The following is a 26671-nucleotide window of genomic DNA, read 5'->3' as shown; positions in this document are numbered from 1 at the left end:
ATTTACCGCACAATAAAAATGGGCTGTAATTGGAAAGCCTTATAATACGATCAGGCTATTTTACCCCATTCTTGCCGTGCGGTAAATTACTGCATGCAAATGGATACCCTAAATGGTAGAATTCCTTGGCAGACCTACATTTACATCATTGTGGGTGGCTAGGTGGATTCATTCACACACAAGCTCAATGTGTGGTCATTCTACATACTAAGAAAAGGTCCATTCTTTGCATTCTAGGCACCAGAAAGGTTAGGGACAGATGGGCGCCATGCTTATTAGCCTGTAGAGACTCACTTCTAATGTCAACCTTAATAAACATATAAAAGTGACAAAACTGTAGAACACTCTGTCCTACTAGCAAGAGAGAAAAATAAGAGCTATAGATCATATTCTAAGAAGAGTTGAAACATCTGGCATTGATACTGGTAGCTAAATAAAACAATTTAGGTTACACAGTAAACTTATGATGCAGACTGACATGCACTTTCTACTTTTCAGCCTCAATTTAAAGACAATATACAGCTTCCAGTCATGGAGCTGCTGGGACAGATTGTCCAGGACTTTCTGGTGTTTGCCACCGTATGTAGAGTTTATTCTAGCACCTTGAACCTAATCAGTTAGGAGCGCATATTTTAATTATGAAGGGCAAAAACTTAGACGTGATGTGTTGATTGTTCTGCGGTAAGAAGAAAAACAAAACAAACAATTTCAATAATCCCTTCCTTTATAATAACCTCTTCTAGGAGAACGTCTCAACATTCTTACAGAAATATAAACGCTACGAGTGAGTGGGAGAGGGAGCATTACAGAGGCTGTGCAAGTCTCTCTGATGAGTGCAGCTGACTTCAGTGCTACTCTGAGATGAGTGGGGGTATGGAATATATATAAGAAAAGGAGCGCTTGGAAAGCCAGTACAATCTAGATATCATTTAATAGATTTTTCCACAACTGCCATATTTTCCATCTTGTTGTATATGGATAGTATTGTGATCATTTCAACCCAATTTAATAGCACATTTCAGCACTACCATTAAAAGGCAGCCTGCTTTGCAGAGAGCTCAGCTTCAGACTCACAATAGCAAAAATATCTTAATAGATTCATGGAACTGGCAGAGACCCTGACTTCCCCACCTTTGCTGTAATGAGCTATATGTTCTGAAAACACTTTATTATTAAGCACAGCACGGAAAGTGTGCTTAGGAATGGAGCAATAATGTGATGCGGAAACACCCTTTCCCATTTACCTAGTGAATTACAGGAATCTTGGATTAGCACGTCATCAGCCACCAGAACACACTGTGGAGATTTACCCATACATTTCTGAGCAGTTTCATCTCAGGTGACAGCCATTATATAACATTTAATAGTTCTACCCATAATTGTAAAAGACATGTCTTAGAAACAAACATTCAGATTTTTTTTTGCCATCACATAAAAAGGGCTTCTGCATTCTTCCACCCAGGCATGTACATGCGCCTTTCCTCCAAAGGCTCAGTAGGTCTATAACACTAGAGAGCCATTACTACTAGGACATTTCTGTAAAGCAATAAAAACACTCTGCTACAAAAGTATAATAAAGAGAGTACCATTGTCTCATCAGAGGTATGTTCTGGCACAGGTAGAGACTCATGCTGAGACTTTCCTAAAATGCTATAAAGGGACCGTTTGGTCTGTGTGCGCCTCTGCAGTCTCTCCTTGTCACTCATAATCTGTTCTATTTGCAGCAATATGGAACGCTCAGAGCTACCAAGCCCCTGGAAAAAAAAATAAAAAATACATGTTAAAATATTAAAATTTTAGGTAATTTAATAACAAAATCTGTATTAAAAAAGAAAAATGACACAATTACCTTGCCTATTTTACCAGTAAGCTTTGTCTTGTCATGCCACTTCTGTAAAGTGCTATTTCTGTATGATCTGAATTCAGCAAACCGTTTTGCCATGAAGTCTGGATACTCTTTAACTTGTAACTTCCTTTTCAGAGGACCTTTATTTTTAGGAATCTCAGCCTCCTCTTTCTCCACCTCATCGTCACTAAGGATTTCTTCATCACTGGATATAAAACACAAACAGATTTTAGAGCGTCGGCTATAAAGACAGCAACCCAACCACTACAATAATGGGTGATAGGCACATGCGATACATCAGTGACCATCTACTTTTATAAAAAATATAGTTTCAACCAGACATGGGTTTATGTAAAATGTATATACAGGTGGTAAAAAGCTCTATTCCCTTACGTCAGATATATTATATACATGGGCCATTCAATTTGCGGCAAGGTTTTGCTCCATTTTGCTTGTTCCGATAATGATCTCCATCCAGTTTTGCAAAAATTAGTGAGGCTTTAATTACTGTAATTACACATAAGCATAAGGTCCGAGGCTACTACAGAATCTTGCAGCTAATGTTATCACCCCTAGGTCAGTAATTTTATTTACAATGTAAGTGATGGTTATTAGTAACTTTATGTAAAGTCTAATACCAATAGAGAAACCGTTAAGGAAAGGTAGTCTCATGAATCACTGTCAAAGACTTCAGAAAAAAAAAAAAAAACTGTATAAGCTCTGCTAATATGTAACCATAAGGTATATCACAGTTATAAGCTCAATTAAAAAAATAAATGATTTTTTCTATAACACACCTACAGTGAAATTATTTTTCGTTCTCCTGTGAATTGATTTTAACCGAATATTACACTGAACATAAATGTTATCAAAATCTGGTGGGGGGGGGAATGTAGTAAAGAAATCCAGATGTTTTTCAGTCTTTCATTTTAGATTTCAGTATCAAGTAGGACAGAAAAAGGATTGTGTAAATGATGGAATTAGATGAATGTTCATTTTAATTCAGCAGTTATCACCCATTTCCAGAGTTGCACACTACACCCAAACCCTGAACTCAGCTACACTACATGACGGTATACATTGGATTTGAGAAGGGTAGAAGAATACAAGTAAATAAGCATGAGGGAGACTTTATAAAAGGGAAGACTATATAGACAGGAGGAAACACTGGAATTGGTTATAAATATCCTATACAGTCCATGGAGGACTTTATCCTATTGTACTAGATAATGCCATCTTAAACTGGTTCAAATCACTTTTCTTTCTGCCATAATCAGATATTTGAATAAAGCCTTCTCATCAACACCCTGATTACCCGACCTTATTTACAACATCCTCAAGGATACATTGCAATAAAGTTGGAGGGAAGTGCCAAAGATACTTGATTGTACAATAAAGTACAATGACACCTCCCAGTGTTTGCAGTGTGAATGAGCGCTCGTACAGCACATGGGCAACAGCACATGTAGCAGTTATGCATGTGAAAACAAGATGGTGCCATCAAATTATTAATGAGCGAAATAACACTAAACAGCAAACTTAACTAAGCAGATCTAAATATTCCTTATTCAACGTAACAGGACACTGTATATGGTAAAATGGCAAACTGAAAGATCCCACTATTGGGTGATCGAGACAAATGGAATTCAAGTAGAATTTTCAGACTTCAGGTGACCACATATGCATGATGATAAACAGAAGGCCGCATATATCAGTAAGCCTAATAAAAACAATCCTAATTGATCAATTCTATGATTATGTTGCACCTTCAAAAGCTGCAATATATGCCAAATTCTAAAATGTCCAAATTGTCCATCAAAATCACCATACATGGGCCACTTCAGGAAATGCATATAAATGTATATTTCTGAGACCGTGTCTTAATACACCTGCATATTAAATTGGGTTCAGAAAATTAGGCCGATGATTCTACTTAAAAAATTACTTGTGATAAGGGCAAGCAAGCAAGAGTAACTAATGCATAATGAGAGACATAGTAAAACACGCTATGTCACAGCATGTAGGATGACCTACCAATACTGTTTAGCTGAAAAGTTATGGTTTGGTAAATCCAAACAAGAATGCTATAATTTCATACATTTAAGTAAATGCTAGAACCCATTGAAAAATCAACAAACATTTATTATTTCCATAGCAGTACCATCAAAACCACAGCTACTACTCTAGTTAAGGGTGCAATCCGAGACATAAGGTTCTTTCCTAAATAATGAAGTCCCAACTATTGGTAAACTAATATTACCACCAACAACAGTAAAAATAAACCCATTATCAGAACATATGGTTGCCAATCAGTGTTTCAGGGGTCACACCCGTACATTACCATAAGAATCCTTTTCCCTGGATTGTTAAGGATTTATACCATATAGATAGTTTCCACTGCCTGACTTCACATAAACAATGCAGGATGTTTTATCCATGGTGTAGGTACAGTATGTTTCACATACTTCCTCGATTTTGTTAAAGCTGATGACTTCGTTACATGTTAGATTTTATGGACTATTATCCATCATCACTTATTTTAGTGGTCTTTCGCGGTTAGTGTGTGTGTGTGTGTGTGTGTGTGTGTATGTATATATATATATATATATATATATATTAGTGATGTGCACCGGAAATTTTTTGGGTTTTGTGTTTTGGTTTTGATTCGGACGCGTTTTTGGCAAAACCGCCCTTAAATTTTTTGTCGGATTCGGGTGTTTTTTTCAAAAACCCCTCAAAAACAGCTTAAATCATAGAATTTGGGGGTAATTTTGATCCTCTAGTACCTGTATTATTAACCTCAATAACCATAATTTCCACTCATTTCCAGTCTATTCTGAACACCTCACACTATTATTTTTAGTCCTAAAATTTGCACCGAGGTCGCTGGATGACTAAGCTAAGCGACCCATGTGGCCGGCACAAACACCTGGCCCATCTAGGAGTGGCACTGCAGTTTCAGACAGGATGGCACTTAAAAAAATTGGCCCCAAACAGCACATGATACAAAGAAAAGAGAAAAGAGGTGCACTGTGGTCGCTGGATGGCTAAGGTTAGCGACACAAACACCTCAATATCACAGGAATTATTCGTTCTAATCAATGGTATTATTGGTCCAAATCACTGGAAGAAAATGACAAAATCACTGGAATTAAATGGCAGTAATGTCGCGAATTATATCAAATGGCAGTACCACTGGACATATACGGAAGTGTCAGACAGGATGGCACATAAAAAAATAGTCCCCAAACAGCACATGATACAAAGAAAAGAGAAAAAGAGGTGCACTGTGGTCGCTGGATGGCTAAGCTAAGCGACAGAAACACCTCAATATCACAGGAATTATTCGTTCTAAATCAATGGTATTATTGGTCCAAATCACTGGAAGAAAATGACAATCACAGGAATTATTTGTTCTAATCAATGGTATTATTGGTCCAAATCACTGGAAGAAAAACAGGATTTTAATACCTACCGGTAAATCCTTTTCTACAAGTCCGTAAAGGATGTTGGGGACACCAAAAGAACCATGGGATATAGACTGATCCGCAGGAGACATGGGCACTTTAAGACTTTCAAAGGGGCGTGACCTGGCTTCTCCCTCTATATCCCTCCCCAGACTCCGTTTGGAACTGTGCCCGGAGAGATGGACATTTTGAGGAAAGGACTTAACAAACAAGGTGAGCATCATACCAGCTCACGCCATAAACATGCCGAATAACATGGCATTCAACTGAACACATGCCAATGGACATGAACAAAATTCAGCAACAAGCTGAAGAAACCATAACACAATATGTGTGTAACCAGAACTAAACTGCAGATACAGTACGCACTGGGACGGGCGCCCAAAATCCTCTACGGACTTATAGAAAAGGATTTACCGGTAGGTATTTGTGACAGGACGGTACTATACGGAAGCACTCGCAGCTTCCGCGTCCCGTTGACTGCGCACAGAATGGAAGGTCAAGCCACACGAGGCCTGACCACATAGGGGATTCCCGCTTACCGTCAGTAACCGCCTGTTACTGACTCCACCCACTGCACTGTGGGCGGGTTCTTGCTGCCACCACCAAACTCCTAACCTGCCGTGGCGTTTGGAACCACGGTTCTGCTCTGTATGTGCCGACGCACTGCCTTACCACAGCTGTGTGGTGCTGACGAATCCCCACTAGCCACTTGCTAGGCCTCTACCGGTAGCTGGCGGAAGGCGGAGCTTGGAGACGTCAGGTGCTTCCCTGGACAGCCGGAGAACGGGGCTAGGTTTGGCCTAACCCTGTAGGTCACAAGATGAAGCAGTCTTCTTGAGGCAAAGGTGTTTATTGCTCAAATAACCTTTAAAAAGGCTCCTCCCTATTGCTAGGGGCAACAGCATACAATCAAGATGTTTTCAGCAGAAGAAGATGTTACAACTACAACTCTGGAGGCACGCAGGTCTCCTTTTTATGTCAGTTTTCCACACAGTACCACAGGGGGGTAAGCCCTCCCTGTCTTCTCCAACCAATCAGGTTATTTTACAAAATACCAATAAATTACTTTCTACAAGGATATAAGTGCAATAAAACAATATCCTCCTTCCTGTCACCCAGACAACGTTTGGTATCAGATTAACATTCACTATTGATAAATTTATCACATATCTTCAAAATACAGATGTTTCTGGTCATTCCCATCTCCAGGCAATCCCAGTGTTTAAGATTACAACAGGAATGGCTACAATACAAACAAACGGTCTTCCTTCCTTTATCTTCCATTTAGGGATCGTATATCAAATCGCCTACATGAAACAAGTTCCAAGCCCATAAACCCAGTGATTAGTATCTCTCTCTAAGGAACTTACACATCAAAAGGTATTGTCCTTCACACCTCTCTGATAGAACAGGGCCCTTAGCATGCCACTTCCTATTTCCAGAGGATAAGAGTTGCTTATTCAGACAGCTATAGTAACTGCATTTTTCCTTTTAAATATACACCAAGCCTGTCTTGAATATAAAATAGATACAGTTAAACATGCCTTCCTGCAATGGTGCACAGAGCACTACATATGACATGTTAAAAGTAAAACACATCATTAAACAAACTTTTAAACAGTCCGTAACATGGCGCCGGGCACGAGGGTTAACCCCTTCAGTGCCGCAGACGCCATTACACGTGTGGCTGGCTAGTCTCTCCGGCCACATTCCTCCCCCCCCATTCAAGCGGGTCAACCAGGGACCCATGTCCCAACGATTTGGGTCCTGGTCCCGCAGTCCCTTGTGTTGAAGGGGACGCTACCTAGGGTGTGTAGGCTCCGGCCTAGACAGTTCATCCATAGTGCAGTGGGCCTCTCTTCGTGGGTGCACAATGTTCAAATAGTCCACCTGAAGTCCAAGTTCAAGGCTCCACCACAAAAGTCTGTCCAATTTCCCCAAGGTAGGTTGCAGCCACCTAACAGGTAGGTGGTAAGTCACCACGGTGGGGGGCCGGTTACAAACAAGTGCCACCCAAGGTGTCCCAATTGTGGCATACCCCAGCTCCCACAATAGCAGTATACTGCTCAACCAGGCCACAGGGTGCTCCTGCCCATATGGCTCTTTCTGGCTCTGTACTGCTCCCAGTCCGTGCAGTGGCGCAATAGTTCGTAACACACAGTCCTGGTCAAGAAAGTGCGCCATCAGCACTGGAGCGGGTACCCGAGCCTCCTTCAATGACTGGAATGCCAACTCGCAAGCGGGTGCAAAGTCCACTGACTTGGGAATGCCCTTCCTAGCCATCTCTGTCAAGGGGTTCACTACAGGACTAAAGTCAATGACAACATGTCCGTAGGGCCTTACAGGTTCTAAGGTCAGTACCGGTCTGGGTGATGTGGGTCGGGGACAGCCTCTGGTTGCCTCCAACCCCTCTGGGTTGGGCCTACCCCTGTCTCCTCCCACATGGTGCCCCAGGCACTGCACCTCCGTCATACCTCTCTGGCAACTGTCTGCCCTAACTGTCAGACCTGCCCTCCAATCCTCCTCCGCCGACCTATGACTCGGGAAACCTACCCTGTCACCTAGGCCTACTCCTTCCTCCTCGTCCGCTACCTGTGCCACAGGGATGGCGGCCAGACCACCAGCCTCTGGATCCTGTGTGGCATCCACTACAGGGAGGCTGCGTGTCTTCCCCGATCTACTGCACACAGGCAGGGGACCTGCTATGTCCACAGCAACTTGCTGCAAGGGTTCTCCTATGGGCAGAGGTCCAGAGACAACACAACCGCTGGAGTGCCCCGGCTGCCAACGCATGGCACCAGCCTTACAGTTGGTCTGGGCGTCATCCGACATTCCAGACCAGGGTAAGCTCTGTGTCAGGCACTTCAGGGTACGGTCTGTCTCCGGGTTACTGTCCAAAGGGGTTTCAGTGGCAACCGACACCGGTTGCGCAGGAACGTTCCCTGAGGGGACCAGTTGGACACATTCCCTATCTGGTCTATCCCCTCCCACTTTCCTGTCTACCCTGTACCTTAACCCTTCCCGCCAGGTCAAACTTCCTGCCCCAACCCTGTCAAGGCTGCTGCCAGAGTGGCGCCTCATGCCTTTTGGGGATGGGTCAGAGAGTTGAGCCTCCCTAAACTCCTGCCTGTGGCCCTCAATCTCTCCTAAATTGGGACACTCTACAGGGGGATCTAGGTGGGGACTACTAGGGTCAGTCTGGTAGGGGTCAGTCATGAAAAAGTCAGTGTGGTTTCTCATACTCACCGCCGGAGTTGGCAAACCACTTGGGTCAGGAGCATCATTGGGCACCCCCACAGGATCAAACGAGCTGGAACCGACATCCTCTGCGTTGCTAGTGGACGTGGGCATACCAGAGGCAAAAGGCATGCGGGGTCGATGTGCTGATCTAGCCGCTGTGATCTTTTCCTCTGGGCTGGTTGATGCTGTGGTTGGCTGTGCTGGCAGTTGTCTAGCAGCTGTAGTCTTTTCCTCTGGGCTGGGCTGGAGTAGCTGATGTCAACGGTGGGTATGGAACTTGACTCCGGGGAATGGCGCCAACAAACGTAGTGACGATCCCACCACCCAGGTCATTTCCTAGGACCACATCAGTTGGGAGACCATCCATGACGGCAACTTCTCGCAACTCTGGTCCAGCTCCCCAGTCCAGGTAGACTCTTGCCATGGGAACCGCTTTTTCTGTTCCTTCTGCCAGGGTGACCGTGGCAGTGCGACCCTGCAATACTGCAGCAGGATCTATAAGGTGGGGGCTCACCACAGTGATTGAGGCCCCAGAGTCTCTTAGGCCTTCTCCCTGCAGGGGTCCCACGTGGACTGGCTGCAGGTGCCTCCACATGTTGTGTAGGGGCTGTTTGGCCATGCAGGTGACTCTCTCCGCAGAGTGCACCTGTCTCTCGCCACACTCCATCGGACTGACTGGAGGGGGAACAGTCTCTGTAGGCTCATCTCCTCTCGTCAAACAAGCGAGCCGGGCTCCAGCACTCGGATTTGGGGCACGAGTCTGGGGTGCTTGGGATGCAGGACAGTTCATCCTCAGATGTCCGATTTTCCCACAGCCGTAGCACTTCTTCTCCAGTCGTGGCACCGATGATCTCTGATCAGTTGCAGGGACGCTGCGGTGCGGTTGCTGGCCAAGAGCACCCGGGTTGGAAGATGCTTGTCTTTGGGGGTGATGAGCTGAAGAGGGGGGTCCCCTTGGTGGTACAGTCTGTTGGAGCTGGCTGCTGGCGGGGCGCTTCTGCCCCCGTGGCCGAATTGCCACATATTTGTCGGCTAATTGGGCAGCCATTTTTAAGCTGGGTGGCTCCCGATCTAGCACCCACTCCTTCACTTCTTGGGCGCACCTGCGGTAGAACTGCTCCCTGCAGATCAGGTCGATCAGTGCGTCCCATGTAGTGGCTTCCGAATCCTTCACCCACTTCACCACGTACTGCCGCAGCTGGGTGGCGAATTGCTCATGGGTGCTGCTAGGATTCTTGGGCAAGTCTCTGAATTTCTTCCTGTAAGACTCGGGAGTGATGAAGAATCGCTGGAGGAGGGCCTTCGCGACTTCGTCGTAGTTCCCACAGTCCTCCGCGGCCACTCCTCGATAGGCCTCCAAGGCCTCTCCATGCAGAGTGGGCACAAGGTGTCTCACCCACTCCGACTTGGGTAGATCGTGTAGTTTGCAAGTCCTTTCAAAAACTTGTAAATGTCCATCAATGTCCCCATCACTGTCTGCAAACTTGGCAAACTGAATGCGTCCTGATCTGTGTACAACAGCTGACAACGGCTCCCGGGGTACCACGGCCTGTGATGCCCGCTCCGCATGCCACATCCGAATGACAAGCATGCGTTCTTGCTCCGTTGCCCTTTCCCCCAATTCCGCTAGCCGATCTGCTAGGGTATCCGGGTCGCCCCCCCTGGGACGTTGGGATCCTGGCCCTGCTAGGGATTGCTGGGAAACATTGCTGCTGTGAGAGAGGGCGGGGCTTGTGGTTCTCACCGGTTCCTCACGAAGGTCCACTGTTGGGCCGTCCTCTGCGATGCTGACGCCGTCAGTGCTTTCCACCTCCGCCCGATGAGACTCCTCCCAGCTCCTGAGCGCCGCCTTCATGACGCATCTGGACGCGTTGGAAGGGATATCCACACCCTTCCCCTGGCATACGATCTCCAGATCCTCCTTGGACATTCCGCTGAATTCCGCCATCTTGTGCGTTCTCCTGCGCTGCAGTTACTCCTCTCCTGAGTAACTCGGCTTCTCCAATCGGGTGATGAAAAGCCGCCTGGGAATATCCCACCACTATGCCACCAATTTCTGTGACAGGACGGTACTGTACGGAAGCACTCGCAGCTTCCGCGTCCCGTTGACTGCGCACAGAATGGAAGGTCAAGCCACACGAGGCCTGACCACATAGGGGATTCCCGCTTACCGTCAGTAACCGCCTGTTACTGACTCCACCCACTGCACTGTGGGCGGGTTCTTGCTGCCACCACCAAACTCCTAACCTGCCGTGGCGTTTGGAACCACGGTTCTGCTCTGTATGTGCCGACGCACTGCCTTACCACAGCTGTGTGGTGCTGACGAATCCCCACTAGCCACTTGCTAGGCCTCTACCGGTAGCTGGCGGAAGGCGGAGCTTGGAGACGTCAGGTGCTTCCCTGGACAGCCGGAGAACGGGGCTAGGTTTGGCCTAACCCTGTAGGTCACAAGATGAAGCAGTCTTCTTGAGGCAAAGGTGTTTATTGCTCAAATAACCTTTAAAAAGGCTCCTCCCTATTGCTAGGGGCAACAGCATACAATCAAGATGTTTTCAGCAGAAGAAGATGTTACAACTACAACTCTGGAGGCACGCAGGTCTCCTTTTTATGTCAGTTTTCCACACAGTACCACAGGGGGGTAAGCCCTCCCTGTCTTCTCCAACCAATCAGGTTATTTTACAAAATACCAATAAATTACTTTCTACAAGGATATAAGTGCAATAAAACAATATCCTCCTTCCTGTCACCCAGACAACGTTTGGTATCAGATTAACATTCACTATTGATAAATTTATCACATATCTTCAAAATACAGATGTTTCTGGTCATTCCCATCTCCAGGCAATCCCAGTGTTTAAGATTACAACAGGAATGGCTACAATACAAACAAACGGTCTTCCTTCCTTTATCTTCCATTTAGGGATCGTATATCAAATCGCCTACATGAAACAAGTTCCAAGCCCATAAACCCAGTGATTAGTATCTCTCTCTAAGGAACTTACACATCAAAAGGTATTGTCCTTCACACCTCTCTGATAGAACAGGGCCCTTAGCATGCCACTTCCTATTTCCAGAGGATAAGAGTTGCTTATTCAGACAGCTATAGTAACTGCATTTTTCCTTTTAAATATACACCAAGCCTGTCTTGAATATAAAATAGATACAGTTAAACATGCCTTCCTGCAATGGTGCACAGAGCACTACATATGACATGTTAAAAGTAAAACACATCATTAAACAAACTTTTAAACAGTCCGTAACATGGCGCCGGGCACGAGGGTTAACCCCTTCAGTGCCGCAGACGCCATTACACGTGTGGCTGGCTAGTCTCTCCGGCCACAGTATTAAAATCCTGTTTTCTATTACGTCCTTGAGGATGTTGGGGACACCAAAGCTCTATAACGGGCGGGAGAGTGCGGACGACTCTGCAGCACCGATTGACCAAACTTTAGGTCTTCATCGGCCAAGGTATCAAACTTGTAAAACTTAGCAAACGTGTTTGACCCCGACCAAGTAGCTGCTCGGCAAAGTTGTAATGCCGAGACACCCCGGGCAGCCGCCTAGAACGAGACCACCTTTCTAGTGGAATGGGCATTTACCGATTTAGGTAACGGCAAACTCGCCGTGGAATGAGCATGCTGAATCGTGTGACATATCCAGCGGGCAATGGTCTGCTTGGAAGCAGGATACCCAAGTTTGGCCCTCATTCCGAGTTGTTCGCTCGTTGCCGATTTTCTCTATATTGCGATTAGTCGCTTACTGCGCATGCGCAATGTTCGCAGAGCGCATGCGCTTAGTTATTTTACTCAACAGTTAGGTATTTTACTCACGGCATTACGAGGATTTTTCTTCGTTCTGGTGATCGGAGTGTGATTGACAGAAAGTGGGTGTTTCTGGGCGGAAACTGTCCGTTTTATGGGTGTGTGTGAAAAAACGCTGCAGTTTCTGGGAAAAACGCGGGAGTGGCTGGAGAAACGGGGGAGTGCCTGGGTGAACGCTGGGTGTGTTTGTGACGTCAAACCAGGAACGAAACTGACTGAACTGATCGCAGTGGCAGAGTAAGTGACGAGCTACTCAGAAACTGCTAAGAAGTTTCTATTCGCAATTTTGCGAATCTTTCGTTCGCAATTCTGCTAAGCTAAGATACACTCCCAGAGGGTGGCGGCTTAGCGTGTGCAATGCTGCTAAAAGCAGCTAGCGAGCGAACAACTCGGAATGAGGGCCTTTATTGGGAGCATATAGCGCAAACAGAGACTCTGTTTTTCTAACTAGAGCCGTTCTGGCAACATAAAATTTTCAAAGCTCTGACAACATCCAGAGACTTTTCCTCAGCCAAAGTGCCAGTAGCCACTGGCACCACAATAGGTTGGTTAATATGAAAAGAGGAAACCACCTTTGGCAGAAATTGTTGCTGAGTTCTCAATTCTGCCCTATCCTCATGGAAGATCAAATAAGGGCTCTTGTGAGACAAGGCCGCCAATTCAGACACCCACCTTGCGGATGCCAATGCTAACAAAATGACAACCTTCCAAGTGAGGAATTTCAACTCCACTTTACTTAAAGGTTCAAACCAATGTGATTTTAGGAATGTTAAAACCACATTAAGATCCCAAGGTGCCACAGGTGGCACAAAAGGAGGTTGGATGTGCAGGACCCCTTTTACAAAGGTCTGCACCTCAGGAAGTGAGGCCAATTGTTTCTGAAAGAAAATTGACAAAGCAGAAATCTGCACTTTTATGGAGCCTAATTTAAGGCCCGCATCCACTCCATTTTGTAGAAAATGGAGAAAACGTGCAAGGTCAAACTTCTCCACTGGAGCTTTCTTGGACTCGCACCAGGAAATATATTTCCTCCAAATACGGTGATAGTGTTTCGACGTCACACCCTTCCTAGCAAGAATAAGAGTGGGAAGGACTTCATCGGGAATACCCTTATGGGCTAAAATTTGGCATTCAACCGCCATGCTGTCAAACGTAGCCGCTGTAAGTCTTGATAGACGAACGGCCCCTGCCACAGCAGATCCTCGCGAAGAGGAAGAGGCCATGGATCTTCGACTAACAACTCCTGAAGATCCGGGTACCAAATTCTCCTTGGTCAGTCTGGAACTACAAGGAGCGCTGGAATCTGTGATTTTCTTAGGATTCTCAGAACTTTTGGAATGAGAGGAAGCGGAGGCATAACGTACACCGACTGATACACCGAAGGTGACGTCAGTGCATCCACTGCCGCCGCCTGAGGGTACCTGGACCGGGAACAATACATTAGTAGTTTTTTGTTGTGGCGGGACGCCATCATGTCTATGTGGGGAATCCCCCAAAGATTGGTGATTAGAGTGAAGACCTCCCGATGGAGGCCCCACTCCCCTGGATGTAGATCGTGTCTGCTGAGGAAGTCTGCTTCCCAGTTGTCCACTCCCGGAAGGAATATCGCTGACAGAGCGCTTACCAGAGTCTCTGCCCAGCGAAGAATCCTTGTGGCTTCTGCCATTGCTGTTCTGCTCTTTGTGCCGCCTTGGCGGTTTATGTACGCTACTGCTGTCACATTGTCCGATTGGATCAGGACAGGCCGGTTTCGAAGAAGATGCTCCGCTTGTAGAAGGCCGTTGTAAATGGCCCTCAACTCCAGCACGTTTATGTGAAGAAGAGTTTCCTGACTTGACCATCTTCCTTGGAAGGTCACCCCTTGTGTGACTGCTCCCCAACCTCGGAGACTTGCATCCGTGGTCACTAGGATCCAGTCTTGGATCCCAAATCTGCATCCTTCTAAGAGGTGAGAGCTGTGGAGCCACCACAGGAATGAGATCCTGGTGTTGGGGGATAGAACTATCCTCCGGTGCATCTGGAGGTGGGATCCGGACCATTTGTCCAACAGGTCCCACTGAAATACTCTGGCATTGAACCTCCCGAATTGGAGGGCCTCGTATGCCGCCACCATTTTCCCTAGCAACCGAATGCATTGATGAATGGAGACTGTTGGTGGTTTCAGAATGAGTTTTACCAAACTCTGAATTTCCAGTGCTTTCTCAGGAGGGAGGAACACCCTCAGCTGGACCATGTCCAGAAACATACCCAAAAATGCCAACCGGGTTGTTGGAACTAATTGTGATTTCGACAGGTTCAAGAGCCAGCCGTTCTGTTGCAGAAGCGACAGAGACAGTGTAATGTCCTGTACCAGTTTTTCCTTGGACCTCGCCTTTATCAGGAGATCGTCCAAGTACGGGATAATTGTAACTCCTCTTTTTCTGAGGAGAACCATCATTTCTACCAAGACTTTTGTGAAAATCCTCGGAGCCGTGGACTGGCCAAACGGCAACGTCTGAAATTGGTAATGAGTATCCTGGATTGCAAACCTGAGATAACTCTGATGAGGGGGATAAATGGGAACATGAAGGTAGGCATCCTTTATGTCCAAAGACACCATGAATTCCCCCTCCTCCAGGCTGGAGATCACCGCTCGGAGAGACTCCATCTTGAATTTGAATTTCTTCAGGAATTTTTTTTTAGAGATTTTAGGTTGAGGATTGGTTGTACCGAGCCATCCGGCTTTGGCACTACAAATAGGCTTGAATAAAAACCTTCCCCTTGTTGCTCCCGGGGGACTGGGATCACAACCTGATTTTGACATAATTTTTGTATTGCTCCACAGACTAGAGCTCTGTCTGGAAGCGAAACTGGTAAGGGTGATTTGAAAAAAACAGCAGGGAGGAACGTCTTGAAATTCCAGTTTGTACCCTTGGGTCACAATTTGTAACACCCAAGGGTCCAGGTCCGAGCGAACCCAAACCTGACTGAAAAGCCTTAGACGTGCCCCCACCGGTGCGGTCTCCTGTAGGGGAGACCCGGCGTCATGCGGTGGATTTGGCGGAAGCCGGGGAGGACTTCTGCTCTTGTAAACTCGAGGAAGCGGGAGTTCTCTTGCCCCTTCCTCTACCTCTGGTAGCGAGGAAGAAGTTACCACGGCCTTTTCTATATTTGTTGGGCCGAAAGGACTGCATTTGATAGTGCGGTTTCTTCTGTTGCGCAGGAGCATTAGGTAAATAAGTAGATAGACTTATCCGCAGTGGCCGCTGATACTAAATCAGTAAGGCCGTCACCAAACAGTTCCCCACCCTTAAAGGGAAGGGACTCCATGTTTTTCTTGGAATCCGCGTCAGCATTCCATTGATGAGTCCATAGCGCACGCTTAGCCGCAATAGACATAGCATTAGCCTTAGCCCCCAGGAGGCCAGCATCTCTTGCAGCCTCTTTCAAGTACGCAGCCGCGTCCCTGATATAACCAAGCGCCACTAGGATGCTATCCCTATCCAGAGTATCTAAATCAGCAGATAAACTTTCAGCCCATTTTTCAATGGCGCTACTAACCCACGCAGACGCAATAAGCGGTCTAAGCTGCGTCCCCGTGGTAGTAAATATAGCTTTTAAAGTAGCCTCCTGCTTACGATCAGCCAGCTCCTTAAGAGTCGTCGACTGAGCTGCAGGGAGCGCTACCTGTTTTAACAAGCGTGCTAGGGCTTTGTCTACTGTGGGTGGTTTCCCACTTATCCCTATCAGCTGCGGGAAATGGGTATGCCACCTTGATCCTATTAGGGATGAGAAATCTCTTATCAGGTGTATTCCAAATGCCATCAAAAAGGTAATTTAGTTCAAAACAAGGAGGAAAAGAAACCGAGCGTCTCTTTTCCTTGTAAATAAGGACCCTCGTTTCCTGTGTAAAGGGGTCCTCCTCAATACGTAATATGTCTTTGACAGCCACAATCATATATTGAATAGGCTTAGCCAATTTAGGATCTAATCTAGAATCAGCATAATCGGCACCGGTATCAGAGTCCGTGTCGGTATCTGTGTCATCTAATTGGTCAACACCACGTTTCAGCAACCCTTGTAATAAAGCGTCATCTACTGATTTCTTCCAAATCTGCAGTTGAGAGTCAGATTCAGTAAACTTTTGATTTAACAGTGTAACATTAGCATTTAAAGCATTTAACCAATCAGCCGTCGGCGGTGCCGACAGGACCCCCAAAACATTTGGTGTCCCCAATAAATTATCCCCCTGAGAGGAAAATTCTGCCTCAGACATGTTGTCTCCCTAACAGCACCCAAAGAAAAGCCTGTGAGGGAACAAAAGGAAAGGAGCCAGCTCACACCCCAGCGCCAAAGTGCAGGTCTTAAAACACCCTCAAGTGTCACAGAGCTGCAGCGCTATATATTTGTATAGAAATAATCTGCCCCCCCTCGTCTTTATAGCCCCTGGTACTTGTCTGCTGTGAGGAAGGACCAGCGCTGCTGCTTGGAGGAGGAAATGGCGCAGAGTGAGCCTGGAGGAAGAAGCCCTGCCCCCCAACATGGCGCGCTTCTTCCCGCTTATTTTTACATGTTTATCCTGGCGGGGGTTTGCGGGCAGTGCCAGGGCACTGTACAGATATGCCAGCCTTATTTATGAGGTATTTTTAACTCCCCAGGGCGAGTTAAAAATACCTCATAAATAAGGCTGTCAGCGCCCTGCACCCAGCGGTGTGTACAGTCCGGGAAACTGGCGCGCACTGAGCAAATCATGCTGCGCGGCACCTCTATATGCCGTCTTTGCTGAAGAGAAGATGTATTTTCCTCACAAACTCACCTGTCTTATTACTTCTGGCTTGAAGAGGGGGGACAGCAAGCTGTGGGAGAGAGCATCCAGCAGAGCCCGGCATTCATCTCCCCTCAGGAGCTGAAGGTATCCGGTCAGCAGCAGCAGAGCCCTGAAAATCATTAGAAGTGGGTCTAGACTACTCTCCCCTCTTTTCCACGAAGCAGGGAGTCTGCAGCCAGCAGATCTCCCCAAAATAAAAAACCTAACATTAAGTCTTTTCAGAGAAACTCTAAGAGCTCCCCCGAGTGCCTCCATCTCGCAGGGCACATTTTCTAAACTGAGTCTGGAGAGGGATATAGAGGGAGGAGCCAGGTCACGCCCCTTTGAAAGTCTTAAAGTGACCATGTCTCCTGCGGATCCGTCTATATCCCATGGTTCTTTTGGTGTCCCCAACATCCTCAAGGACGTAACAGAAATGACAAAATCACTGGAATTATTTGGCAAGATCATTGTAATTAATAATTATAAATCACTGATATTAATTGATAAAAATAAGATTTTACTTACCGATAAATCTATTTCTCGTAGTCCGTAGTGGATGCTGGGACTCCGTAAGGACCATGGGGAATAGCGGCTCCGCAGGAGACAGGGCACAAGAATAAAAGCTTTAGGATCAGGTGGTGTGCACTGGCTCCTCCCCCTATGACCCTCCTCCAAGCCTCAGTTAGGATACTGTGCCCGGACGAGCGTACATAATAAGGAAGGATATTGAATCCCGGGTAAGACTCATACCAGCCACACCAATCACACCGTACAACTTGTGATCTGAACCCAGTTAACAGTATGATAACAACGAAGGAGCCTCTGAAAAGATGGCTCACAACAACAATAACCCGATTTAGTTAACAATAACTATGTACAAGTATTGCAGACAATCCGCACTTGGGATGGGCGCCCAGCATCCACTACGGACTACGAGAAATAGATTTATCGGTAAGTAAAATCTTATTTTCTCTGACGTCCTAGTGGATGCTGGGACTCCGTAAGGACCATGGGGATTATACCAAAGCTCCCAAACGGGCGGGAGAGTGCGGATGACTCTGCAGCACCGAATGAGAGAACTCCAGGTCCTCCTCAGCAAATTTAGCAAACGTGTTTGCCCCTGACCAAGTAGCTGCTCGGCAAAGTTATAAAGCCGAGACCCCTCGGGCAGCCGCCCAAGATGAGCCCACTTTCCTTGTGGAATGGGCTTTCACAGATTTTGGCTGTGGCAGGCCTGCCACAGAATGTGCAAGCTGAATTGTACTACAAATCCAACGAGCAATAGTCTGCTTAGAAGCAGGAGCACCCAGCTTGTTGGGTGCATACAGGATAAACAGCGAGTCAGACTTTCTGACTCCCGCCGTCCTGGAAACATATATTTTCAGGGCCCTGACAACGTCAAGTAACTTGGAGTCCTCCAAGTCCCTAGTAGCCGCAGGCACCACAATAGGTTGGTTCATGTGAAAGGCAGAAACCACCTTAGGGAGAAATTGAGGACGAGTCCTCAATTCTGCCCTGTCAGAATGAAAAATTAAGTAAGGGCTTTTATATGATAAAGCCGCCAATTCTGACACACGCCTGGCTGAAGCCAGGGCTAACAGCATCGTCACCTTCCATGTGAGATATTTTAAGTCCACAGTGGTGAGTGGTTCAAACCAATGTGACTTAAGGAACCTCAAAACAACATTGAGATCCCAAGGTGCCACTGGAGGCACAAAAGGAGGTTGTATATGCAGTACCCCTTTTACAAATGTCTGAACTTCAGGTACTGAAGCCAGTTCTTTCTGGAAGAAAATCGACAGGGCCGAAATTTGAACCTTAATGGACCCTAATTTTAGGCCCATAGACAGTCCTGTTTGCAGGAAATGGAGGAAACGACCCAGTTGAAATTCCTCTGTAGGGGCCTTCTTGGCCTCACACCACGCAACATATTTTCGCCAAATGCGGTGATAATGTTTTGCGGTTACATCCTTCCTGGCTTTGACCAGGGTAGGGATGACTTCATCTGGAATGCCTTTTTCCTTCAGGATCCGGCGTTCAACCGCCATGCCGTCAAACGCAGCCGCGGTAAGTCTTGGAACAGACAAGGCCCCTGTTGGAGCAGGTCCTTTCTTAGAGGTAGAGGCCACGGGTCTTCCGTGAGCATCTCTTGAAGTTCCGGGTACCAAGTCCTTCTTGGCCAATCCGGAACCACGAGTATCGTTCTTACTCCTCTCCTTCTTATGATTCTCAGTACTTTTGGTATGAGAGGCAGAGGAGGGAACACATACACTGCCTGATACACCCACGGTGTCACCAGAGCGTCCACCGCTATTGCCTGAGGGTCCCTTGACCTGGCGCAATATCTGTCTAGTTTTTTGTTGAGACGTGACGCCATCATGTCCACCTTTGGTTTTTCCCAACGGTTTACAATCAGGTGGAAGACTTCTGGGTGAAGTCCCCACTCTCCCGGGTGAAGGTCGTGTCTGCTGAGGAAGTCTGCTTCCCAGTTGTCCACTCCCGGAATGAACACTGCTGACAGAGCTATCACATGATTTTCCGCCCAGCGAAGAATCCTTGCAGCTTCTGCCATTGCCCTCCTGCTTCTCGTGCCGCCCTGTCTGTTTACGTGGGCGACTGACGTGATGTTGTCCGATTGGATCAATACCGCCTGACCCTGAAGCAGGGGTTTCGCTTGACTTAGGGCATTGTAAATGGCCCTTAGTTCCAGAATGTTTATATGAAGAGATGTTTCCATGCTTGACCACAAGCCCTGGAAATTTTTTTTCCCTGTGTGACTGCCCCCCAGCCTCTCAGGCTGGCGTCCGTGGTCACCAGGACCCAATCCTGAATGCCAAATCTGCGGCCCTCTAGTAGATGAGCACTCTGCAGCCACCACAGAAGAGACACCCTTGTCCTTGTCGACAGGGTTATCCGCTGATGCATCTGAAGATGCGATCCGGACCATTTGTCCAGTAGATCCCACTGAAACGTTCTTGCATGGAATCTTCCGAATGGAATCGCTTCGTAAGAAGCCACCATTTTTCCCAGGACCCTCGTGCACTGATGCACTGACACCTGGCCTGGTTTTAGGAGGTTCCTGACTAGCTCGGATAACTCCCTGGCCTTCTCCTCCGGGAGAAACACCTTTTTCTGGACTGTGTCCAGAATCATTCCTAGGAACAGTAGACGTGTCGTTGGAATCAGCTGCGATTTTGGAATATTTAGGATCCACCCGTGCTGACGTAACACTACCTGAGATAGTGCTACTCCGACTTCTAACTGTTCCCTGGACCTTGCCCTTATCAGGAGATCGTCCAAGTAAGGGATAATTAAGATGCCTTTTCTTCGAAGAAGAATCATCATTTCGGCCATTACCTTGGTAAAGACCAGAGGTGCCGTGGACAACCCAAACGGCAGCGTCTGAAACTGATAATGACAGTTTTGTACTACAAACCTGAGGTACCCTTGGTGAGACGGGTAGATTGGGACGTGGAGATAAGCATCCTTGATGTCCAGAGACACCATATAGTCCCCTTCTTCCAGGTTTGCTATCACCGCTCTGAGTGATTCCATCTTGAATTTGAACCTCTTTATGTAAGTGTTCAGGGATTTTAGATTTAAAATTGGTCTCACCGAGCCGTCCGGCTTCGGTACCACAAACAGCGTGGAATAATACCCCTTTCCCTGTTGTAGGAGGGGTACCTTGATTATCACCTGCTGGGAATACAGCTTGTGAATGGCTTCCAAAACTGCCTCCCTGTCGGAGGGAGACTTTGGTAGAGCAGACTTCAGGAACCGGCGAGGGGGAAACGCCTCGAATTCCAGTTTGTACCCCTGCGATACCACCTGTAGAATCCAGGGGTCCACTTGCGAGTGAGCCCACTGCGCGTTGAAATTCTTGAGACGGGCCCCCACCATGTCTGAGTCTGCTTGTAAAGCCCCAGCGTCATGCTGAAGACTTGGCAGAAGCAGGGGAGGGCTTCTGCTCCTGGGAAGCGGCTGCATGGTGCAGTCTTTTTCCCCTTCCTCTGCCCCGGGGCAGGAAAGAATGGCCTTTAGCTCGCTTGTACTTATGGGAACGAAAGGACTGAGTTTGAAAAGACGGTGTCTTTTTCTGCTGATGTGAAGTGACCTGGGGTAAAAAGGTGGATTTCCAGCCGTTGCCGTGGCCACCAGGTCCGATAGACCAGCCCCAAATAACTCCTCCCCTTTATACGGCAATACTTCCATATGTCGTTTGGAATCCGCATCACCTGACCACTGTCGCGTCCATAACGCTCTTCTGGCAGAAATGGACATAGCACTTACTCTTGATGCCAGGGTGCAAATATCCCTCTGTGCATCACACATATATAGTAATGCATCCTTCAAATGCTCTATAGTTAACAGTATATTGTCCCTATCCAGGGTATCAATATTTCCAGTCAGGGAATCCGACCAAGCCAACCCAGCACTGCACATCCAGGCTGAAGCGATTGCTGGTCGCAGTATAACACCAGTATGTGTGTATATACTTTTAAGAATATTTTCCAGCCTTCTATCTGCTGGTTCTTTGAGGGTGGCCGTATCAGGAGACGGTAACGCTACTTGTTTAGATAAACGTGTGAGCGCCTTATCTACCCTAGGGGGTGTTTTTATTCTAAGCAGCTCAGGAGAGCCACCTAGCCTGCACCCTTCTCGTTCGGGCACAAAAATCTAACTGAGGCTTGGAGGAGGGTCGTAGGGGGAGGAGCCAGTGCACACCACCTGATCCTAAAGCTTTTATTCTTGTGCCCTGTCTCCTGCGGAGCCGCTATTCCCCATGGTCCTTACGGAGTCCCAGCATCCACTAGGACGTCAGAGAAATCTCGCTATCGCCTGCCTAGTGAAGTGGAATCTAGATGGGATTTTGTATCGGGGACACAATAACGTCATCAATTGTCTAAATCCCAATGCACTAATGGCGGAAAACGGGCGCACGTCTAACAGCGCACTGATTATACTTATCACTGATGATACTACGGAGAACTGACACTGAGCAGCGAGAACAGCACTGGACAATTGTACTGTAGTACACTGGTCACCACAATGCAGCACTGACACGGAGCACAGGTATTATCAGGATACTAGAAGTGACACGGTGCAGCAAGATAACTCTATGGCCTACTGTACTGTACTACTATATACTGGTGGTCACCACAATGCAGCACTGTACTACTATATACTGGTCCTCACAATGCAGCAAAGATATTGAGCACTGATCCGGAGAATAGAACGGAGTCTGACACGGAGCTGCAAGATACAGCAATGGACATACTACTATATACTGGTCCCCACAATGCAGCACACTGAGCAGATATTGAGCATTTCCGGAAGAGAACGTAGCCACATCATCTCCGCTCAATCGACAATGCACGAGTGAAAATGGCGGCGACGCGCGGCTCTTTATATGGAATACCCCCAATCGTCATTTGTGTATATGGATTAGGGAGTGGATTGGATAGTGCTTTTTGAATCCATCTGGTTTGCCCTTTTATTTTTGAAGTCCAATAGGATTTATTAGAAAGGTGAGCCTGTCTCTTAAATAATTAAAATAAAATATTTTACTTATTTACATAAGTGTATATATGACCTATTTAGTCTACCATGAGTGTTAAATTAAGTTGCTACATCCCCTTATTCAATTTGTTGCGATACTGGGGGTAGCTTATTTTTTACAAGGTTTAATGAACTCCTAATCCTAATGAAGTATCCCATAATTCCATAGGAAGCATACGGATATACTACTGATTTACTTCGGTCACACCCATAAATTGAAGGTCAATTAGTACCTAAAAGGTGAGCTTATATTGTCTAAATCACTGTTTTTAGGTGGATCATTAGCCTCATAAGAGGGAACATACACTTCTAATTGAAAGCTTCTGTATACTCAGTCAAGAAGCCTTATACTCTGGCCATACATGAATTATTGCAGTAGATTATTACTATTCTGTATAGGAACAGTCTATCATTCAGCATGGTCCTTTATAAATCTACATATACATGTACATGTGGATATAATCTGGATACTAATATTTTATCATATATGATTTGATCTAAATTATAATGGTTTATCATATATGAATTTCTGTAATATAGACACACCTCAGTATAGTGAAAGGGTTATGTGAATTTATTGAAATTATTGAATTTATTGAAACATCTGTTTCATTGGACCTTGATTAGCTGTGGATTAAATGAATTTTTGAGACTATATCGAACCTCAATTAATGTATCCATAGATTATACCTCCTATGAATATCACAATGTCAGTTTGCTTAATGGGGCTATTGTTATATCTGTTAAGAATTATCCTCAGCAGAACGGTACTTCATATCTATAACATTTTTCACATTTAGCATAAGGATGGATATACCTAACGGGAGTGTAATTCTACTTTATAGGAATACATTCTCAGCAATTCCACGCTTTGTTTGTATTGACATATTTTGGTGAAGCCATTTTTTGGTATGTATAACCGCTTTAATTAACCAACTGAGTATCTTCAATGTGATCATTCTCATTCAAACCAGATGTTATTCTTACAGTCATCATACAATTTGTTTATCAGTGTACATCCAATGGGGTGGTCTTCTGTATGCCGGCGGTCGGGCTCCCGGCGCTCAGTATACCGGTGCCGGGAGCCCGACAGCCGGCATACCGACACTTATTTTCCCTCGTGGGGGTCCACGACCCCCATAGATGGAGAATAAAATAGTGTGGCGCGCGTAGCGCGCCACCGTGCCCGTAGCGCGGCGAGCGCAGCGAGCCCGCAAGGGGCTCATTTGCGCTCGCCACGCTGTCGGTAAGCCGGCGGTCGGGCTCCCGGCGCCGGGATGCTGGTCGCCGGGAGCCCGACCGCCGGCCAGCCGTAGTGAACCCCCTCCAGCCGTAGTGAACCCCATCCAATGAACTGTCTGGTTATATGATGAAAAGAACAAGTTAATCATTATACTAGTACATCAGTTTCTAATCTGACATCTGAAGTTGATTCGCACAATAGGGTTCTGATTCTTATTTTCTTATTTTCCAATTTTCTCTTGTTCTCTCCTCCTCCAATGTTCTTCTCATTCTTATTTTTGTATATTTTATATGATTCATTGTCTTTATTTGAGCATTCAAGATAATATCAAACACTGAAGGGATTTTATAATCAATGCTATTTGATACATATGTGGATTAAAAAAGTGTATTTATCAATGTTATTTTAAGGGATATTATTTGATGTATATCTTTTGTGAACCACCTAGATGTGAACCCCTGATGAAGTCCTAACGGACGAAACGCATTGGGTTTCTACGAATTTGGGTTTCTATGAATTTGTGAACAGGTCACACATGTTTTTTCGTGTTGAAGAATAAGCACTTCACCGAACAACTGAGAACATCATACAATAGATTATTACAAATGAATGTATTACTCAATCAACATGTGTGATCCTTCTATTCATGTTATGGAAGTTTATATGACAATACTGTAATATGTTGTTTTAATAAACAATATTTTTATCATATGAATTAGATATCTGTGGTGGTTAAGCTCCCAAGAGAACCCTTTTCTTTTGTCTATATATATATATATATATATATATACATACATACATACATACACACACACACACACACACACACTGCTCAAAAAAAATAAAGGGAACACTTAAGCAACACAATGTAACTCCAAATCAATCACACTTCTGTGAAATCAAACTGTCCACTTAGGAAGCAACACTGATTGACAATCAATTTCACATGCTGTAGTGCAAATGGAATAGACAACAGGTGGGAATTATAGGCAATTAGCAAGACACCCCCAATAAAGGAGTTGTTCTGCAGGTGGTGACCACAGACCACTTCTCATATGCTTTCTGGCTGATGTTTTGGTCACTTTTGAAAGCTGGCGGTGCTTTCACTCTAGTGGTAGCATGAGACGGAGTCTACAACCCACACAAGTGGCTCAGGTAGTGCAGCTCATCCAGGATGGCACATCAATGCGAGCTGTGGCAAGAAGGTTTGCTGTGTCTGTCAGCGTAGTGTCCAGAGCATGGAGGCGCTACCAGGAGACAGACCAGTACATCAGGAGACGTGGAGGAGGCCGTAGGAGGGCAGCAATCCAGCAGCAGGACCGCTACCTCCGCCTTTGTGCAAGGAGAACAGAGCCCTGCAAAATGACCTCCAGCAAGCCACAAATGTGCATGTGTCTACTCAAACGATTAGAAACAGACTCCATGAGGGTGGTATGAGGGCCCCACAGGTGGGGGTTGTGCTTACAGCCCAACACCGTGCAGGACGTTTGCCATTTGCCAGAGAACACCAAGATTGGCAAATTCGCCACTGGCGCCCTGTGCTCTTCACAGATGAAAGCAGGTTCTCACTGAGCACATGTGACAGAGTCTGGAGACGCAAAGGAGAATGTTCTGCTGCCTGCAACATCCTCCAGCATGACCGGTTTGGCATGGGGTCAGTAATGGATTGGGGTGGCATTTCTTTGGGGGGCCGCACAGCCCTCCATGTACTCGCCTGAGGTAGCCTGACTGCCATTAGGTACCGAGATAAGATCCTCAGACCCCTTGTGAGACCATATGCTGGTGCGGTTGGCACTGCGTTCCTCCTAATGCAAGACAATGCTAGACCTCATGTGGCTGGAGTGTGTCAGCAGTTCCTGCAAGACGAAGGCATTGATGCTATGGACTGGCCCGCCCGTTTCCCAGACCTGAATCCAATTGAGCACATCTGGGACATCATGTCTCGCTCCATCCACCAATGCCACGTTGCACCACAGACTGTCCAGGAGTTGGCGGATGCTTTAGTCCAGGTCTGGGAGGAGATCCCTCAGGAGACCATCCGCCACCTCATCAGGAGCATGCCCAGGCATTGTAGGGAGGTCACACAGGCACGTGGAGGCCACACACTACTGAGCCTCATTTTGACTTGTTTTAAGGACATTACATCAAAGTTGGATCAGCCTGTAGTGTGTTTTTCCACTTTAATTTTGAGTGCGACTCCAAATCCAGACCTCCATGGGTTAATAAATTTGATTTCCATTGATAATTTTTGTGTGATTTTGTTGTCAGCACATTCAACTATGTAAAGAACAAAGTATTTAATAAGAATATTTAATTCATTCAGATCTAGGATGTGTTATTTTAGTGTTCCCTTTATTTTTTTGAGCAGTGTATATATAGGCGTCAGCTGACCCTTAAGTACACAGTATTGGTAAAATACTGTAACAAATTATAGAAAGGGGAGTATAGGAGTTCAAGCGACCAATGGTGTCTATATGCTGATATATAGCTCTAATAAGTAGATTCAAATAATTTTTCAAGAAAAAATCTTTTATAAAATAAATAAAGGGGAATTTATTTCAGACAGAGTTATCACTTAGTAAAAAATAAGTAAAAGGCAGAATATACATATTTTTTTTTTTTGATAACCTACCGGTAAATCCTTTTCTCCTAGTCCGTAGAGGATGCTGGGGATGACATCAAGACCATGGGGTATAGACGGGA

At 46.1% G+C, this 26671-nt stretch overlaps 1 protein-coding gene across 2 annotated transcripts in view; it reads right to left on the bottom strand.

The window, feature by feature from the left end:
• AATF (apoptosis antagonizing transcription factor) overlaps window positions 1-26671 on the bottom strand; it is a 402606-nt gene that overhangs the window by 119449 nt on the left and 256486 nt on the right. For both annotated transcript variants that reach the window (XM_063954827.1, XM_063954826.1), the window contains exons 6-7: window positions 1850-2051; window positions 1587-1754 (exon numbers count right to left, since the gene is read on the bottom strand). In XM_063954827.1, the coding sequence (XP_063810897.1) occupies window positions 1587-1754; window positions 1850-2051 (370 nt within the window). The remainder of the gene's footprint in view (window positions 1-1586; window positions 1755-1849; window positions 2052-26671) is intronic.

Source organism: Pseudophryne corroboree, chromosome 2 (genome assembly GCF_028390025.1).
Source record: "Pseudophryne corroboree isolate aPseCor3 chromosome 2, aPseCor3.hap2, whole genome shotgun sequence".
Taxonomy (NCBI): domain Eukaryota; kingdom Metazoa; phylum Chordata; class Amphibia; order Anura; family Myobatrachidae; genus Pseudophryne; species Pseudophryne corroboree.
The sequence above is the reverse complement of the archived record's forward strand: the minus strand, read 5'-3'. Positions and strand labels throughout refer to the sequence as shown.